At 45.1% G+C, this 20,012-nt stretch overlaps 1 protein-coding gene across 1 annotated transcript; it reads right to left on the reverse strand.

Annotated features, from left to right (window-relative positions):
* Nucleotides 1–2,755: 2,755 nt before the first annotated feature.
* On the reverse strand, nt 2,756–19,999 carry CHRNA6 (cholinergic receptor nicotinic alpha 6 subunit). The gene is made up of 6 exons (XM_005563230.4): nt 19,708–19,999; nt 16,398–16,537; nt 10,451–10,495; nt 8,623–8,732; nt 7,541–8,519; nt 2,756–4,977 (listed from the first exon to the last, which is right to left on the reverse strand). Exons 1-6 carry the CDS (start codon nt 19,784–19,786, stop codon nt 4,846–4,848), a joined length of 1,485 nt encoding a protein of 494 aa, XP_005563287.3. The 5' UTR covers nt 19,787–19,999; the 3' UTR covers nt 2,756–4,845.
* Between the last annotated feature and the right edge of the window lie 13 nt (nt 20,000–20,012).

Here is a 20,012-nt window from a genome sequence, read left to right on the forward strand (position 1 = left end):
TTCATCATGTTGCCCAGGCTGGTCTCAAACTCCTGGACTCTGGTAATCCCTCCACTTCAGCCTCCCATAGTGCTGGGATTACAGGCATCAGCCACCGCACCTGGCTGCAATGCAATTCTTGAAAGTCTTGTTTTTTTTGTTTTTTTGTTTTTTTGAGACGGAGTCTCGCTCTGTCGCCCAGGCTGGAGTGCAGTGGCGCAATCTCGGCTCACTGCAAGCTCCGCCTCCCGGGTTCACGCCATTCTCCTGCCTCAGCCTCCCGAGTAGCTGGGACTACAGGCGCCCGCCCCTGTGCCCGGCTAATTTTTTGTATTTTTAGTAGAGACAGGGTTTCACCATGGTCTCGATCTCCTGACCTTGTGATCCGCCCACCTCGGCCTCCCAAAGTGCTGGGATTACAGGCGTGAGCCACCACGCCCGGCTGAAAGTCTTGTTTTTATATCTGCTGGGCAATTAATATACAGAACATATCAAGAACTCCTACAACTCAACAACTCAAAAAACAAATAAACTGATTTTTTTTAATTTTTTGAGATGGAGTCTCACTCTGTCGCCAGGCTGGAGTGCAGTGGCACAATCTCTGCTCGCTGCAACCTCCACTTCCCGGGTTCAAGTGATTCTCCTGCCTCAGCCTCCCAAGTAGCTGGGACTACAGGTGTGCACCATCATGCCCAGCTAATTTTTGTATTTTTAGTAGAGATGGGGTTTCACCATGTTGGCCAAGATGGTCTCGATCTCTTGACCTTGTGATCTGCCTGCCTCGGCCTCCCAAAGTGATGGGATTACAGGCGTGCACCACAACGCAAGGCCACAAATAACCTGATTTTTAAAATGGGTGAAGGACTTAAATAGACATTTCTCCAAAGAAGATATACAAATGGCCGGTAAGCACATGAAAAAATGCTTAACATTGCTAATCATTAGGGAAACACAAAACAAAACCACCATGAGACATCACCTCTTACCCATTAGGATGGCAACTGCCAAAAACCCCAGAAAATAACAAGTGTTGGTGAGGATGCCCAGAAATCAAAACCCTTGTGCACTGCTGGTGGGAATATGTAAAATGGTGCAGCCCTGTGGAAAACAGTATAATGATTCCTCAGAAAATTAAAAATAGAATAACCATGGGTACAAAGAAATAGAAAGAATGAGTAAGATCTAGTATTTGCTAACACAACAGGGTGACTAGTAAAATATGATTTAATTGTACATTTAAAAATAACTAAAAGAGTATAATTAGATTGTAACACAAAGGACAAATGCTTGAGGTAACGGACACCCCATTTATAATAATCACCAATGTGATTATTACACATTGAGCACCTATATAAAAATATCTCACATAACCCATAAATATATACAAGTACTATTTACCCACAAAAATTGAAAATTAAAAAATAGAATAACTATCTGATCCAGCAATTTCACTTCTGAGTGTATACCTAAAATAACTGAAAGCAGCAACTCAGAATTATTTGTAAGCCCAAGTTCATGGCAGCAGGCAAAAGGTAGAAGCAACCCAAGTGTCCATTGACAGGTGAATGGATACATAAAGTTCAGTAAATACACATGACACTGTATTATTCAGCCTTGAAAAGGAAAGAAATGTTGACACATGCTACGATATAGATGCACCTTGAAGCTGTTTACACTATGTGAAATAAACCAGTCACAAAAGAACAAACACAATATGATTCCACTTATATGAGGTACCCAGAGTGGCCATTCTGGCCAACATGATGAAACCCCGTCTCTACTAAAATACAAAAAATTAGCCGGGCGTGGTGGTGCGTGCCTGTAGTCCCAGCTACTTGGGAGGCTGAGGCAGGGGAATCACTTGAACCCTGGAGGCGGAGGTTGCAGTGAGCAGAGATTGTGCCACTGCACTCCAGCCTGGTGACAGAGCAATACTCCATCTTAAAAACAAAAAAGAAGGCATTTAATACCATTGAACTGGATGCTTAAAAATGGCTAAGATAGGAAATTTTACATTACATGATTTTACCACAGTTAAAAAAAGGTAAATGAAATTAAATATTGATTGGGCTTGGGAATAAAAAATAAAGTATTGTGTAACAACCAATCCTCTATAAAGACAGGAAGATAAAAGGTAGGTACTACAGTCACCAACATTACAGGGAATAAAAATGCTCTAAAATAGAGTCATTCAGGCTGGGTGCGGTGGCTCATGCCTGTAGTCCCAGCACTTTGGGAGGTTGAGGCGGGTGGATCACTTGAGGTTAGGAGTTCGAGACCAGCCTGGCCAACATGGCAAAACTCCATCCCTACTAAAAGTATAAAAATTAGCCAGGCATGGTGCAGGCCCCTGTAATCCCAGCTACTCAGGAGGCTGAGGCAGGAAAATCGCTTGAACCCGGGAGGAGGAGGTTGCAATGAGCCGGCACCGTGCCACTGCACTCCAGCCTGGATGACAGAGTGAGAGTCTGTCTCAAAAAAATAAAGAAAGAATAAAAAATAAAATAGAGTCATTCAAATTCAAGACCTCTGCCTAATGTCCTACAGAGAACCTCAAGCCCCAGCAGAAAAAAGACAAAGAAGAATTCACATGGTAGTCATAAAAATTATGATGTACCAACACAATGTGAATTATGCCATCATAAAAATTATACTTCAAGACTCTGTAAAGGAGAATGTTGCTGATATTATGTTTTAAGGAAACGGCATTGCAAGGTAAAATTGAAGTGTTTGCATACAGACAAAGACTAGAAGGGATAAGGCACAAATGAAATTATTTCCTTTGCTAGATTTATTGTTTTCAGCCTTAAAATACATGTTTAAAAGTGTTACAATATTTCTACGACAAATAAGAAGATAATCAGAGTATGATAAAACAGAATTCCCAAGCTTCTCCCTCTCAGAAAAGGAATTGCTCCAAAAGCTCCAAGATTATAATTCCTTATAGAAGAAATATGCATGTGGCATTGGACCCAACTTAGAACTAAAAACCTAAATGAAAATTTTAAAAAAGAAATAACTTAGGCCAGGCGCTGTGGCTCACGCTTATAATCCCAGCATTTTGGGAGGCCGAGGCAGGCAGATCACCTGAGATCAGGAGTTTGAGACCAGCCAGATCAACATGGAGAAACCCCATCTCTATTAAAAATATAAAATTAGCTGGGCATGATGGCACATGCCTGTAATCCCAGTTACTCAGGAGGCTGAGGCAGGAGAATCGCTTGAACCCGCAAGGCAGAGGTTGCAGTGAGCCCAGATCGCGCCATTGCACTCCAGCCTGGGCAACAAGAGTGAAACTTTGTCTCAAAAAAAAAAGAAAAGAAAAGAAATAACTTTATTTTCAATATCAGTACAATGAAGAAATGAAAACTGTTGATGAAAAAAGACTAGACGTCTGGGCGCGGTGGCTCATGCCTGTAAATCCTGGCACTTTGGGACGCTGAGGCGGGTGGATCACTTGAGGTCATGAGTTCGAGACCAGCCTGGCCAACATGGTGAAATCCTGTCTCTACTAAAAATACAAAAATTAGCTGGGCGTGGTGGCACACACCTGTAGTCCTAGCTACTCGGGGGGGCTGAGGTAGGAGAATCACTTGAACCGGGGAAATCAGAGGTTGCAGTGAGCCGAGATTGAGCCATTACACTCCAGCCTGGGTGTCACAGCAAGACAGTGTCTCAAAAAAAAAAAAAAAAAAAAAAAAAAATTAAAAAGACTAGAAAGACAACTTTTTCCAACCCACAACAAAAGGGTTGCTTTAGGTTTCCCTGGCCATGTCTCGTCATGTTCTCCTATTCTGGTTGCTCTAGTGACATTCCCCAGATGACATCTGGCCTGCAGTCTTCATAGCTACTACTTTTCCTAAGAAGCTACAAGCACTTGTGTGAAAGAACCCACTGCTGTCACCCTTGCAATGCCTAGCACAGCGCTGGGTTTCCCCTCAAGCTTCTTGCCAGATGAATGCTAAGCAAATACAGCCTGTTGAGAAAGACTCTGACTATCTGGTAGTTTTTATTTATTGATTTATTTTTGAGACAGAGTCTCACTCTGTCACCCAGGCTGGAGTGCAGTGGTGTGATCATGGCTCACTGTAGCCTCAACCTCCCAAGCTCAAGCAATCCTCCCCACATCAGCCTCCCAAGTAGCTAGGACCACAGGTGCAAAACACCACAGTGGCTAATGTTTTAAATTTTGTAACACAGGGTCTCCCTATGTTGCCCAGGCTGGTCTCGAATTCCTGGGCTCAAGCAATCCTCCTTCCTCAGCCTCCAAAGTGCTGGGATTACAGGCGTGAGCCACCACACCTGGCCAAACTGTTTTTTTTTTAAAAAAAAACAAACAATCTATATCAAATAATGCTGAGGGGGGTGAGCTACATCACAGAGACATGCACAAGAAATCAAGGATGCAATAGTTCACAAGTATTGTAAACAGTTCACAAATGTTGCAAGGTCCAATTCCCGGAGTTCACCTGTCACATGTCATAATACTGAGAAACAGCAACCGCTGGAGGTAAAGCAGAACTTCTTAGTGTGGCTTGATGTCAATTACATAGTTAGGCTGTATTGTAAGTCATCTGTGTCCTGGGAAGCCAAACACACAGACATGAGAAAACTGACCTGATACTGTAGCCGTGGGTGCTGCCCAATCTGGGCACTAATGTCATAACACTTCTCACTTCTCCCCCTGTGCTACACTGGAGGATATTCCGCCTCCTGAGGTGCAAGAAAGTCCTCTTTTTCCATCTAGCCATCAGCTTTAGCAGATGGGGGACTTGCGTGGGAAGCCTTTGCGTTCCTTTCCTTGTGGCAGGGAATGCAGAACAAATATGGTGTCTGTAAATTTCTGAACATAAAGGAAAATGCATTTTAAGATTTTCCTGTGCTCCCAAGTAGTGGCTGTAGAAATAGCCCTGCAGTTCCAAACACACAGACAATTATAAATACCCAAAGAAATACTCTGTCCACCACCATGGCCACGTATTTCCAGTCATCTTCTACCTGAAATGCAAACAAAAATTAAGAGCTGTTTTAAAAAACCAAAATCATAAGAAACATGCGTTGTTTCATCAATAAGCTGCTTCTTTTTCAAAGAAGGTTTCTCTGGCACATTTTAAAGCAAATATTAGCCAGGCAGGCAGATCACCTGAGGTCAGGAGTTAGACACCAGCCTGGCCAACATGGTGAAACCCCATCTCTACTAAAAATACAAAAATTAGCCAGGCGTGGTGGCATGTGCCTGTAGTCCTAGCTACTCGGGAGTCTGAGGCAAGAGAATCGCTTGAACCCAGGAGGTGGAGGTTGCAGCGAACCAAGATCACACCATTGCACTCCAGCATGGGTGACAGAGTAAGACTCCATTTCGAAAAATAAATAAAAATAAAAATAAAGCAAATATTGGTATTTGGTGAATCCATGTTTCCTGTATAGGACACATAAGACATTTTGTTTCGTCCGCAGAGGGCGAATGCACAGCCTCTGTGAGAGCCTCAGACAGCAGAGTCTGCGGCAAAGCCCTGACTCTGTGGGTCCCCAGGGACTTTCCCAACTGCAAGAGACACTACTGAGAAGCAGCTGCTCAGAGAGCTAGACTCATGCTTTGCAACGCTCGGTAGTCTGGCTCCATGGCAAATCTGGGGAATGAGTTTGAGGCAGCAGGTACTGCTGGGGGTGCAGGACATGGGGTATGATTGAGAACTACTTTATCAGGAATAGGCAGCCCTCCAGCCCTCAAAGGGATGCTGGCCATGGAGAGCTGGTTGTATTTCTCCCAGTTCCTGACCCTCCAGCCTTCTGCCACTGTCTCTGTACTTGTGTCTTGAGAGCCCTAACTGGTAGTGATTAAGTCAACAGCAGCTGTTTCTTAAATTAAAAAAAAAAAAAAAAAAAAATGTTAGGGACAGGATTTTGCTGTGTTGCCCAGGCTGAAGTGCAGTGGTGTGATTGCGGCTCACTGAAACCTGGAACTCCTGGGCTCAAGCAATCCTCCAGCCTTAGCCTCACAAGTAGCTGGGACAACAGACTTGGCAAATTTTTTAAAATTTGTTTTTTAGAAACGGGGTCTCAATATGTTGCCAAGGCTGGTCTCAAACTCCTCCTGGCCTTACTTAAACAATTCCCCAGCCTTGGCCTCCAAAAGTGCTGCAATTACAGCCATGCGCCACCATGCCCTGCTAATTTTTGTATTTTTTGTAGAGAGAGGGTCTTCTTTTAAATTGTATGAAGGTGAATTTTTCTGGGCTCTCTTGTCCCGTGACACGTCCGCATGACAGCCATTCACAGCATCCTCCTCCTACACCAACAGGGTAGACTTTCGGTCTCACAGTATCCTTTCACTAGGAGTGATGGCTGCCAGCAGCTGCAGTCTGAAGTCAAACCCAGACACCTGGCCCAAGTTTCAGATGCCCTCCGCTAGTCACCCACATGCTGTGGGAAATTGGCATGATTCTCTTGAGCTCTGTCTTTGGAGGCTGAGGGAGGCACATGCTGCTATAGTTAGACTCTGGGCAGCAGGAGCAGAGTACGTGAATGCTAAAAATATCCCTGGGGCTCATTTCACCAGCACCTAAATCCCTCTCAAGTAGGACAAGTGGAGCCAGAGCTGCCGGAGCGAAAGCACTCCTGCCCTCTCCCACATCTCCCAGCACCCCCAGGCTGCACGCTACTCTGAACTCATTTCTCCTTCCCTCTGGGGCAGCTTTTCTCTTTCTACCTTTTTATTTGCCGCTGTTTCTTGTGCAGGGGCTTTTTTTTTTTTTTTTTTTTTTTTTCTGAGACAGGACCCTGATCTGTCGTCTATCTCCCAGGCTGCAGCCTCAAACTCCTGGGCTCAAGCAATCCTCCCACCTCAGCCTGTTGAGTGGCTGGGACTACAGGTATGCACCAACACGCCTGCTAATTTTTTTTTTTTTTTTTTTTTTTTGGTAGTTCAGAGTCTCGCTATGTTGCTGAGGCTGAGGTTCTTGGTTTCATTAACTGAGGTTGCCCTGAGTTTGTTTGTTTATTTTTATTTTTGAGATGGAGTCTTGCTCTGTCATCCAGGCTGGAGTGCAGGGGTGTGATCTCGGCTCACTGTAACCTCCACCTCCTGGGTTCAAGAGATTCTCCTGCCTCAACCTCCCAAGTAGCTGGGATTACAGGCCTGTGCCACCATGCCTGGTTAATTTTTATATTTTTAGCAGAGACGGGGTTTCCCCATGTTGGTCATGCTGGTCTCAAACTCCTGACCTCAGATGATCTGCCCACCTTGGCCTCCCAAAGTGCTAGGATTACAGGGGTGAGCCACGTGCCCAGCCCTGAATGTTTATTTTAAGCAAATTTTACTTGAGTTCACATTTCTGGAGGTGGAGATTTGCTCTAGGGCTGTTGCACCTGACCCCACTCCACTGGCAGGTGTGACCCTGTCAGTCCACCCATAACCACACAATAACAAAGCCAGGTCTCAGAGCAAGGCTGCAGGACCGTCTCAGGAACAACACTCACACTGAAGGTCTGACTGTGCCTCCAGAGTGCCCATAGGCTGCGAAGGGTGCAAGCTGGCTGGGTGGAGGGAACACACATTTACCTCCTTGGTTTCATTGTGGCTCTTCATGTTTTCCGCTATGAATTGAACACTGTTAATCACATCTTCAACTTCAGGCGAGTGCTCCCAATTTTCTACCATCCACTGTAACGGCTGATGATTCAATCTTCTCTTGCTGGTGGCAAGTTCATTTGATTTGTGATAGTGGAAGCATTCTTTAAGATGTCTGGGTTCCCCAAGGCTTGCAAACTTGCCTTTGGCAGGCCTCCTGGCAAGGCCTCTGGGCACTGTATCAGAGCCTGTGCCCCCTGTCTTGTCCAGAGGCCACCTCATCAGCAGGACTTGGGGCAGCAGCTTCAGGAAAACTGTCTTCACCCACCTGGGCATGGTGTGTGTGGCTGGGGTGCGGTAGTGTATGTTCAACACAAACACAGTCACCACGATGGACAGTGTGACAAAGATCATGGTAAACAGCAGGTACTCACCCACCAGTGGGACCACCAGAGATGTGGACGGGATGGTCTCTGTGATGACCAGCAAAAACACAGTCAGAGAAAGCAGGACTGAAATACAAAGCGTCACTTTTTCACCACAGTCTGAAGGAAGGTAAAAGACCAACACGGTTAGAAATGAAATAAAGAGACAGGGGATGATCAGATTAATTGTGTAAAACATCGGCAATCTTCTAATGTAGAAAGAATAGGTTATATCTGTGTATATCTCTTCACAACAGTTGTATTTGATATCATGTTTGTAGCCAGAGGCATCAATAATTTCCCATTCACTGTTTTCCCAAAAATCATTCATATCCACTTTTGATCCAATAATTAGAAGATCAATTTCAGCTTTGTCATACGTCCAGGAACCAAATTTTAGGGAACAGTTTTGATGATCAAAAGGGAAAAAGGTGATATCCATAGGGCAGGAACTCTTAAAAATAGCTGGTGGAGTCCAGGTTATCATGCCATTGTATTTAAGAAGAGCTTTTGTCTTGCCTTGGACTTGGAAGTCACCAACAGCACTGCAAAGCAAGTCAGACACCATTAGTAACACTCCCTTTGCTATAGGCCAGAATACACCAACAGCAGCTTTGGAAAGAGGCTACAGTGGTCAGAGACCCATACTTGTTATAGAGAACAATGTCGGGCTTCCAAATCTTATCCGCGGGAACTCGAAGAGTCTCAATGCCATCATATTCCATTGGATCCCAGCGCAATTTATAATCATTCCAGATCTAAAATAAATAGAAATCGGCTTTTAAAATTTCTTAATAACTTTCTGGCCAGGCACGGTGGCTCATGCCTGTAATCCCAGCACTTTGGGAGGCCAAGGCGGGCAGATCACTTGAGGTCAGGAGTTCAAGACCTGGCCAACATAGTGAAACCCCATCTCTACTAAAAATACAAAAATTAGCTGGGTGTGGTGGCACGCGCCTGTAGTCCCAACTAGTCAGGAGGCTGAGGCAGGCGAATCACTTAAACCTGGGAGGCAGAGTTTGCAGTGAGCTGAGATCATGTCACCATACTACAGCCTGGGTGACAGAGTGAGACTATCTGGAAAAAAAAAATCGTTTCTTAATATTTTTCTTCCAATGTTAACTTTATGATGGTTCAACAGTTGTTTTTCAAAAAAGAATACATTCGGCTGGGCACGGTGGCTCACACCTGTAATCCCAGCACTTTGGGAGGCTGAGGTGGGCAGATCACGAGGTCAGGAGATCGAGACCATCCTGGCTAACACGGTGAAACCTTTACTAAAAATACAAAAAAAAAAAAAAAAAAGCAGCCGAGCATGGTGGCAGTCGCCTGTAGTCCTAGCTACTCGGGAGGCTGAGGCAGGGGAATGGTGTGAACCTGGGAGTCGGAGCTTGCAGTGAGCCAAGATCGCACCACTGCACTCCAGCCTGGGCGACAGAACAAGACTCCGTCTCAAAAAAAAAAAAAAAGTAAAAAGAATACATTCTTATTTGAAGAATGCACTGGTTTCTATCAAAATCCGGACAATTTTATCCATGGGGAACAGGGAGCTAAATAGCTAAGCTGATTCAGGCAAATATTTCATTAGATAATTATGTATTGACTATTAGTTAGCTGGTCAAAGTTTTAGGCTTAACTTCCATATTCCATGAGGTACAACACTCACACTGGAGTGGCAACCCATTTCTAATATCAAAATGTTCAAGGGCACGATGATAAGTTTTGGATTTTTTTTTAACAAAATCTGTATAAATGATTAAGACTTCCTTTCTGTTTTTTGGTTTTTTTTCAAGACAGAGTCTTGCTCTGTTGCCCATGCTGGTAACGTAGTGGCGCAATCTTAGCTCACTGCAACTTCCGCCTCTTGGTTCAAGCAATTCTCCTGCTTCAGCCTCCCGAGTAGCTGGGTTTGGGGCGCCCACCACCACGCCAGGCTAATTTTGTATTTTTATTAGAGACAAGGGTTCACCATGTTGGCCAGGCTGGTCTCGAACTCCTGACCTCAGGTGATCCTCCTGCCTCAGGCTCTCAAGGTGCTAGGATTACAGGTGTGAGCCACTGCACCCCTCCAAGACTTTCCTAAGGAAGAAGGGGTACGACTGATAAAACCAGCTGCTGGGAATCTCATGTACATGCTCCCAAGCTCAGCTACTGACTTCTCCAAGCCTGGTCAAGCAGGGATCAAAGAGCAGGCAAGCATCAGACCCGGGAGCTCAAGTTACAGAAAAGTGGAAGATCTGAGAGCAGCAACCAGGAAGGACGGAAATCTCTATGTCAGAAGGACCTCTGTCACTAGGTGTCTGCACCTGTGAAGCGTGCATCAAGTCAGCTATTACCAGAGCTGCACTTTAGGCTTTGGAGATGACCTAGAGGATAATATTTTATATTCTAAAACCAGTTGGAGATGGAACAAGGTAGTGCTTGTGGGTTTTATCCATTTGACATCATTAAGCCAACAGATGATATAGGCACATACGTGACGCAGCCACAAATTGGTTTCCATGATCTGGTTTACTTCATCCTGGGAAGAAGAAATAATATTTTTAGCCTCAAATGTGCTTGCCATAGAGGTGAGTCTTAGAGCAAAAATTACAACTAAAAAGAACCAAATCTGACATAGTCATGCCAGTGAAAGAAGACTTAAAGGCAACGTGTGAAAGCATTCAGCATGCAAGCAGAAATGCAGCATTTTCACATCTGGCTCCAGCCCTGTGGATTTTGAGAGGAAATGTGGCTTTAAACTCTTTCATAGCTGATTTAAGTCTCACCTCTTCTGTGAAGTGCTTCTGATCTCTGCAGCCCATCAAGTTTTCTAGTTCCATGAAAGGAAGGAAAGGAAAGAAAAGAAGAGCGACAGCAGGAAGGAGGGAGGGAGATGCTGCAGATAGTGGTGGGGATTCCAATCCTGCAGTGTTTTTGCCTGTTCCCTAAACGCCTCCCATCCCCGACTGTGCCTCAGGGCTCTCCAGGCTCTGAGTCCTGAGACCCCTGCCCTGGGATTCTACCTTAAAATGTCAGCCTCAGTCGGCCGGGCACAGTGGCTCACACCTGCAATCCCAGCATTCTGGGAGGCCGAGGCGGGTGCATCACCTGAGGTCAGGAGTTTGAGACCACCCTGGCCAACATGGTGAAACCCCGTCTTTACTAAAAAATACAAAAAATTAGCCGAGTGTGGTGGCAGGTGCCTGTAATCCCAGCTACTTGGGAGGCTGAGGCAGGAGAAGTGCTTGAACCCTGGAGATGGAGGTTGCAGTGAGCCAAGATCACGCCGTTGCACTCCAGCCCATGCAACCGAGCGAGACTCCATCTCAAAAATTAAAAAAAAAAAAAAAGCCTCTGCCACCATGGAATTTCCAGCTGGCAGCTGCTACTCATCCCCAGCCAAGCCACCACTTCGATCATTCACTACACAAATATTTATTGAGTAACCACTACGTGCTCTATAAATATTGGGAATACAGCAGTAAGAGGATGGGAAAATGTCCTGCCTTCATGTGTCTTAGCTGTTAGATGAGGAGACATAAAATTACTAATAGATCTATACTATAACATAAGAGAGTGGTAAGTCCTATGAGGATAAAGGAGGAGGGAATGGTCCATGTGTGGACACACACACACACATATGCACACACACTCATGCACACTCATACACGCACATACTCATGCACACTCACACTCATGCACACATATTCACATGTGCACACACACTCATGGTACTCTCATACACACTCATGCACACACACACTCATGCACACACTCTCACATACACTCATGAACACACGCACTCATGCACACTTTCACATACCCACTCATGAATTCTCATACACATTCGTACTCTCACACATATACTCTCATACACACTTACACACTCATACATGCACACTCACACTCATACACTGGTGCACATTCATGCACACACACACTCATGCACATGGACACACTCATACACTCAGGCACAGTCACACTCATACACATGCTCTCACACGCTGGTGTACATGCACACACACTCATGCACACACACGCTCATGCACACACGTGCACATAATCTCAAACACACATATCTATTTTAGATGGGATGGGCAAAGGCGGCTTCTTTGAGGAGGTCATGTTTAAGCAGACACTTAAATGACCAGAAGACAGGGCTGTGTGGAGGAAGAGCATTCCAGGTGGCATTCCAAATGTAATGAGTTCCTAAGCTACCACCTCTCAGTGGGAGAACTACCAAAGACACATCTGGCACCTTGAGCAGCCTTACGGCCCAGCAGCCTGGTGGCTGTGGTATGTCCCCAGTGGCCAGCAGTAGATTCACAAGTCTTCCTCAGTCAGCCTTGCTTCCCAAGACACCCAGGCACCCTCCAGAGTAAATGAGCTCAGTGGTGGTGGCCGAGGGAGCCGTGGTCAGGCTCAGACACCAGCTTGCCCTGGGCCAGTGGCTGCCCTGCAGTTCTCTTCTCCCCTACTCCATCCCCACTGCTGCCCCTCCTGGAAAACTCTAAACAGAAACCCTGCCAGGCTTCCTCTTTCAAATGGGCCTGTGACAAGACAGGGTAAGCCCCGGGGTTTGAAAGATCAGCAAAGGAGTTGCAGTCATGGGTTCCTGTGAGTTCCAGGAAGCAAAGAAATTATCTGTACTTATCTATTGGTCAACCAATTCATGGCTTTACAATTACACAAGCCTGCGGTCAGTGCCTTCTGGTGATGAGCGTCCCCTTGCAATCTGCAGAGTCCAGCAGGGGCTGTGTCCATAAATCCACTCACTGCTGGTCAGGAATGGACTAGCTCTGCAGTCTCGGTTCCAGGAAGGCCTCGGGGGTGAGGGTATAAGTCCTAACTGCCCTCCAAAGCCTGCTTTGTCTCTGAATGAGCACACTGTGTTCAGAAAGCTGAGATCATTTGGCAATAGCCAACTCCACAGCCTCACTTCCACAGGCTCAGAGAAGCTCCAAGTGTTATGGACATGGCCCATGGGGGTGTGGACACCTTGCGAGATGTTATCTGACCCTATGGAGCAGGACCTGTCTGGCAAGTCATACTCTCTCCATCCAATTCCAGATTCCACCAATGGGCATGGTACTGCTATCACACGTCCCTGCTGGAGGAATCCAAAGACCCACAGCATCAACTCCATTCCTGGCACCATCAACCTGTACCTCCTTCTTGGAAAAATCAATTCATTGACATGGCAGCTGCATCAAAGGCTTTGAGTTATGATTTCAAATGGACTCATTTCTGGAGCAGCAGCAGACTCGGAGACTCGGATCAGAAAGGCCAAGTGGGCTGCATTACACCAAAGCTTTATCTTTGTCATTTCAGATATACCAGGCCAGCACAAACACTGGATCCCTCCGAGGGGCACTTGGTCTTGCTCCTGCACTGAAAGAAACCAGAAAACTTTCTGGCCAAGGTCATTTTGCATGACACAAACACACTTCCAGGTAGAGCCCTGGTGCTCCAGAGCCAAGCTGGGGATCAGACAGAGGGCCCCGAGGCCCTCCAGAAGGGAGGGGCAACAAAGTTTCCTGGCTGTGCCACTTCTCTCCGCCACCCCAAGTTCACCTGACAACACACAGCTATTGCACTCCTGGGCATTTATCCCAGAGACATGGAGGTTTATATTTACACCAAAACCTGTACACAAATGTTCACAGTAGCTTTATTTGCAATAGACCAAAAACTGGAATCAGCTCAAATGTCCTTTAACAAGTTAATGGTTAAATAAAACATCGTAGTCCAAGTGTGGTGGCTCACACCTGTAATCCCCACTTTGGGAGGCCATGGTGGGCAGATCACTTGAGGTCAGGAGTTCGAGACCAGCCTAGCCAACATGGTGAAACCCCATCTCTACTAAATACACAAAAATTAGCCGGGCGTAGTGGTGCATGCCTGCAATCCCAGCTACTTGGGAGTCTGAGGCAGGAGAATCACTTGAGCCCGGGAGGCGTAGGTTGCAGTGAGCCGAGATCACGCCACTGCATTCCAGCCTGGGTGAGAGTGAGACTGTCTCAAAAACAAACAAAACAAGCAAACAAAAAAAGCAACCTGGAGTACTACTCAGCAACAAGAAGGAATGAACTACTGATATACTCAGCGACTCAGAGGAATCTCTAAAGATGATGCTGAGGGAAAAACCCAGTCCCACAAGTTTACCTACTCTATGATTCCAGTTACGTATGACATTGTTGAAAGGAGAAGATTTCAGAATGGAGGGCAGATTAGTGGGGGAAACGGGCAGAGTCTACAAGGGATCCTTTGTTATTTCTTACAACTGCATGTCAATCTATAATGATTTCAAGAAATAAAAATTCAATTGTAAAAACCTGCAGTTCCAAGTCTGCTTTGCAGCTGGAGGTAGTCAATGAGATGGAAAGCAACAACTCTTACGGAAGTCACAGAAGTCTAGGATGTACACTTTGCCCTTTTCCTCTCTTCCTTCTGTTTCTTGCAAAGAATGTGAATGTGAGGATGGGAATACATCAGTTATCTTGAACCATGAAGCAACACTGAGGGAAGAAGGAACGCACAAAGGGTAGTGAAATAGAAAGAAGGAAGGAACCTTGGTCACTGCTGCCTCATCTGGTTTATACGTTTAGAATCACGGTCCGTTGGAATGACATTCCTTGGAGCTGTGCGGTGCATAACCTGGACAACTGAACATATATGTGCAACCACTAACACCGTGAAACTGACTGATATTAATCTCCTGGACTGTTAATCTTTAGATTTCTGTTGCATAAGAAAGGAATAAACTTTTTGTTTTGTAAAGGCTGTGGGTTTTCTTTTAATATCTGATACTTGCAACCAAATGTAAATGCCAAAATCTGCATTTACCAGCCATTTCACCCCCATCTTCAGAATAACCTCCTGCAAGGGCGTGTCCAGCAGGGTTATGGAGTGATGCCATGCAGTGAGGTGGCCCTCACAGACTTCAGAGGAAACTCAGTTCAGCTCTCAGTTCACAACAACCTAGTACACAGCAAGAACTGCTTCCAGCCCAGCAGGAGACCAGGAACCAGGACAAAGCTACTGGAGTTGGGAAAGGGATTAGAACAGGCACCAAATAAATACTCACTAAAGGATGGGAGGGCGCATCCAGGTAAGGGGAAACATCTGGCTTTATTTTTTTCAGCCAGTGCATGCACACTTCCAGCCTGGGTCACAGATAGAGGACTGGGCCAGGGTTGGTTTCATCCACTGGGAAGTATGGACTGGAGAATGTGGTGGGGTCTGACTCATGCCTGTCATTAGGGTCTTTCCCCAGGTGTACCCAGAAGAGTCACTGCCATCTCACCCATAGAGCAAAGTCTGGGAGGAAGGAGGCCCCTTCACTATCCATGGCTGGGGCTGACTTGATGGGCAGGGCTCCCCTCCGCGTGCTGTAGTCTCAAGAACGCTCCAGAGCCCCTCTCTGGAGACACTTCAGACCTCCCTTGCTTCTTAAGCCTGCATCTTCCTGGAATTTGGTCTGAGCCCTGGAGCCCAGACCTTGCTGACTCAAGAGTACGGGCCTCGCCACTCCCTCTCCCTGCAATGGGGGAGCAAAGATGATCCAAAAGAGCGAGCTCCAGTCCTACTTGCCCTTGAACACGGTAGCAAGGAATTAAATTAAGATCCTCAAATTCCCATCCTTTTTTTTTTTCCCCAAGGCTAAATGAAAATTGCATTTTTTTCGTTCTCATAACATAGAAGACTTAAAGCAATTTTTTTTTCCCCTGCTCTGTTGCCCAGGCTGGAGTGCAGTGGTACAATCTTGGCTCACTGCAGCCTTGACCTCCTGGGCTCAAGCAATCCTCCCACCTCAGCCTTCCTAGTAGCAGGGACTATAGGCATGTGCCACCACACCTGGCTAATTTTTGCATTTTTGTAGAGACAGGAGCTTGCTATGTTGCTCAGGCTGGTCTCGAACTCTTCAGTTCAAGGGATACGCCTGCTTCAGCCTCCCAAAGTGCTGGGATTACAGGGGTGAGCCACCACGCCCAACCTTAAAGCAATTTTTTAACTGTGGAGTGAAAAGGGCATGAGCTTTGGATTTAAATCTCAATTTTGCCATTTTATAGTTATAGTTAAGTGACCCTGGGAAAGTCACTTAACTGAACTTCCATTTCCTCAGCAGTGAGATGAAGATGTTGGCCACGCAGTGTTAACAGGCGTCTGGTGCACAATGGGTGCCCCATGAAGTTAGCTGCCTTTCACTCCCCCTGCAACTTTTTGATTCATAAACTGGTTCTGAAAGCACTTCAAGGAAAAACACTGCCTCACACAGACAGGTACAGCATTGGTGGGAAAAGTGCCTGCCTCCCAAATGGATGGCTTTGAAGGGCCAGATCTCTGTAGATCTGCATTTATCTGTGTTTCTAAAATTCCTTCATTTACCGCCTGCAAAAGCGTAACAATGCTGGGGAAAGCTCTGATCAGATGGCACTCACCACGTTGGCCAGCTGGGTGATGGCCACTTCAAAGTGCACCGTGACGGGGTCAGAAACGTTTTCCACGGGCCTGATGAACTGGTTGTAATGAGAAAACAGTTTGTGGAAAAGCCTCTCCTCAGTTGCACAGCCCGCACCGCCTGTGAGGCCAAACAGAGGGGAGAGTTAAAGCCAGCCAGGCCACTGGCCACTGCAGAGATTCTAGGCAATTCTTCCCGGGCCCTGTGGGGAGTGGATGTCCCAGCCCATGACTGCATCCTGGTGGTGTCCCCACCTTTGCATGCTCCACCAGTGCCCATCTCACCCCACCCTCTATGCCTCAGCTGTTCACCTTTACAGTGGAGATAAAAAGAGTAATGCCTGAATTTCAGGACTAGAGCAATATCAAAGAAAATTATGTTGGTCAGAGCATTTCTTAAAGTCTAAAGCACTGCAGATATAAAAGAGTAGACACAAGGCTTGGAATCTTCGCTTATGCCACTGAAGTAACTCGCCGTCTTACTGATGGCACTAGACCCGTTCCAGTAATTCAGGAAAATCCTGTCCTTTCTTCTCTAAAATACTGAATCAACTAACATCTGTATCTACACCAGCAAGGCGCTTAGCTGGGGAATCTTCACCAAGGAAACTGAAATAACTAGTAATTTCATGATGGTCTTTGCAAGTCATGTTCTTTTAAAAAATCAACTTTGAAGACATGAACAGACACTTCTCAAAAGAAGACATTTATGTGGCCAAGAAACATGAAAAAAAGCTCAACACCAATCATTAGAGAAACACAAATCAAAACCACAATGAATAACATCTCACGCCAGTCAGAATGGCAATAATTAAAAAGTCAAGAAATCTGTTGATGCTGGAGAGACTATGGAGAAATAGGAACGCTTTTACGCTGTTGGTGAGAGTGCAAATTAGTTCAACCATTGTGGGAGATGATGTGGTGATTCCTCAAAGACCTAGAACCTGAAATACCATTTGACCCAGCAATCCCATTACTGGGTATATACCAAAGGAATATAAATCATTTTATTATAAACATACATGCATGTGTATGTTCACTGCAGCACTATGCACAATAGCAAAGACATGGAATCAACCCAAATGCCCATCAATGATAGACTGGATAAAGAAAATGTGGTATAGGCTGGGCGCAGTGGCTCACGCTTGTAATCACAGCACTTTGGGAGGCTGAAGCAGGCAGATCACGAGGTCAGGAGATCAAGACCATCCTGGCTAACACGGTGAAACCCCGTGTCTACTAAAAACACAAAAACTTAGCCGGGTGTGGTGGTGGGTGTCTGTAGGCCCAGCTACTTGGGAGGTTGAAGCAGGAGAATGGTGTGAACCCGGGAGGCTTGAAGTGAGCTTGAAATGAGACAAGATCACGCCACTACACTCTAGCCTGGGCGACACAGCGATACTCTGTCTCAAAAAAAAAAAAAAACCGAAAGAAAATGTGGTATATATGCACCATGGAATACTATGCAACCATAAAAATGAACAAGATCATGTCCTTTGCAGGGACATGGATGGAACTTGAAGCCGTTATCCTCAGCAAACTAACACAGGAATGAAAAACCAAGCACTGCATGTTCTCACTTAAAGGGGGAGCTGAACAATGAGAACACATGGACACAGGGAGGGGAACACCACACACTAGAGCCTCTTGAGGGGGTCCAGGGAGGAAGAGCATTAGGAAAAATACCTAATGCATGCTGGGCTTAATACCTAGGTGATGGGTTGATCTGTGCAGCAAACCACCATGGCACACGTTTACCTGTGTAACAAACCTGCACATCCTGCCCATATACCACAGAACTTAAAATAAAACAAAAATCAACTTTGAAATTCAGTTATTGTGGAGATTTCTGAGAATGCAAGGCTTTTAAGGCAAATTTACTTGAAATTTTTTTTTTTTTTTTTTTTTTGAGATGGAATCTCACTCTGTTGCCCAGGCTGGAGTGCAGTGGCACAATCTTGGCTCACTGCAAGCTCCACCTCCCAGGTTCACGCCACTCTCCTGTCTCAGCCTCCCAAGTAGCTGGGACTACAGGCGCCCACCACCAAGCCCAGCTAATTTTTTATATTTTTAGTAGAGATGAGGTTTCACCGTGTTAGCCAGGATGGTCTCAATCTCCTGACCTCGTGATCCGCCTGCCTCGGCCTCCCAAAGTGCTGGGATTACAGGCGTGAGCCACTGCGCCCGGCCACTTGAAACATTTTTAAAAGTTGAAATTGGTTTTTAAATAATAGCACTTTCATTCACTAAATTTTAGACAATAACTTTATGTATATCTCTTTGTATTTTTCCAAGAAAACCTTAAAAGTGGGGTTACTTGTCCTCATTTGACATAATTGATTTCATTACTACCTCCTCTACATTTTCCCTCACAGAATTTAAATTTGATACCTAACGTAGGACGCCACAAATTTCCCAAAGGGATTTATACATTGAAGGAAAAAAAATGGAAAGGGATTGAAAAGTTCATCAGGCAACACGAATGGAAAGATCTCTGTTAAATTACTAAATGGAAAGAGTTGCCTGACGAATGCCTTTGGAAACACTGAAATGCTAGGGTTTTAGCAGGAAGGACAAATTTAAGGTAAAACATCATTCTTGACATCGTAATTAATCATGATAAACATATTTCTCCATGGCAGACAACAAATAATCCTCATTACCCATTTTCTTCCTCTTGAAGACTTTTTATAGCAGATAAACCCTCCATCAGCCTTGAAAAGCAAGTCCCCTGCAAATCTAACAGCATAAAAATGTGATTTTATTCAGCACAACAGCAGTGGTTCATTTCTAAGTTGTAACTTTTAAAATGAATGATCTTACTCATGGGATACGTTTCAGCATAATCATGTGATGTGTTTCCCCAAATGAACACAATTACCTACAAAATGGAAGAGTTCATTGACTGAGTAATAATATCAGCTAACAAATATATTACCACTTTGAAAAAACATTAAACATAACTGCCAATAAATAAGTTCAATACAGTCACAGCAGAGATCAATAGAAAACTGTATCATTTTTCTTATATTTTCATTGGGAAAAATAAAATAAAATATGGTTTGCACTATGTTTCATGGTCCTCTCCTCCCCACCGTACCCCTCAGATTTCATCTTTTGTTACACCTAACGCATAAAAACCAAATAGATTAATTAGCAGTTGTAACAGTGGTGGTTCCTATGCAGACCACAGAATCTTTTATTAATGTATCTTCTCAAGCACAACTAGAAAAGAGAGTAAATACATGTAGCTAAAAAGGAAATAGAAGATAAAGCAGAAATGAAACCTACCTTTAAAGAAAGGTGTGAACACACACAGCCAGAGATACAAGCCCCTGTGAAAGAATCCCTGCCCCTTGCTGGTCGGCATGGTCAAAACACACTTGGATTCCTTTTTTCTAGGCAAAGGATTGTGGAAAACAAAGAACTATCAGTCAGCCACATGCATCCAACCTTGACATCATCAGAAGCCCACTGCAATCTGTGTGTGTCTTCTGAGAAATCAAAACATCCCCAGGACTTCACATGGTTATTCCCAGGATCAGAGACTGAGGCAGACATGAAGGGCGAATAAAAAGGATTCGATCTGATGTCAG

The sequence above is a fragment of the Macaca fascicularis genome, chromosome 8, assembly GCF_037993035.2.
Source record: "Macaca fascicularis isolate 582-1 chromosome 8, T2T-MFA8v1.1".
NCBI classification, from domain to species: Eukaryota; Metazoa; Chordata; class Mammalia; order Primates; family Cercopithecidae; genus Macaca; species Macaca fascicularis.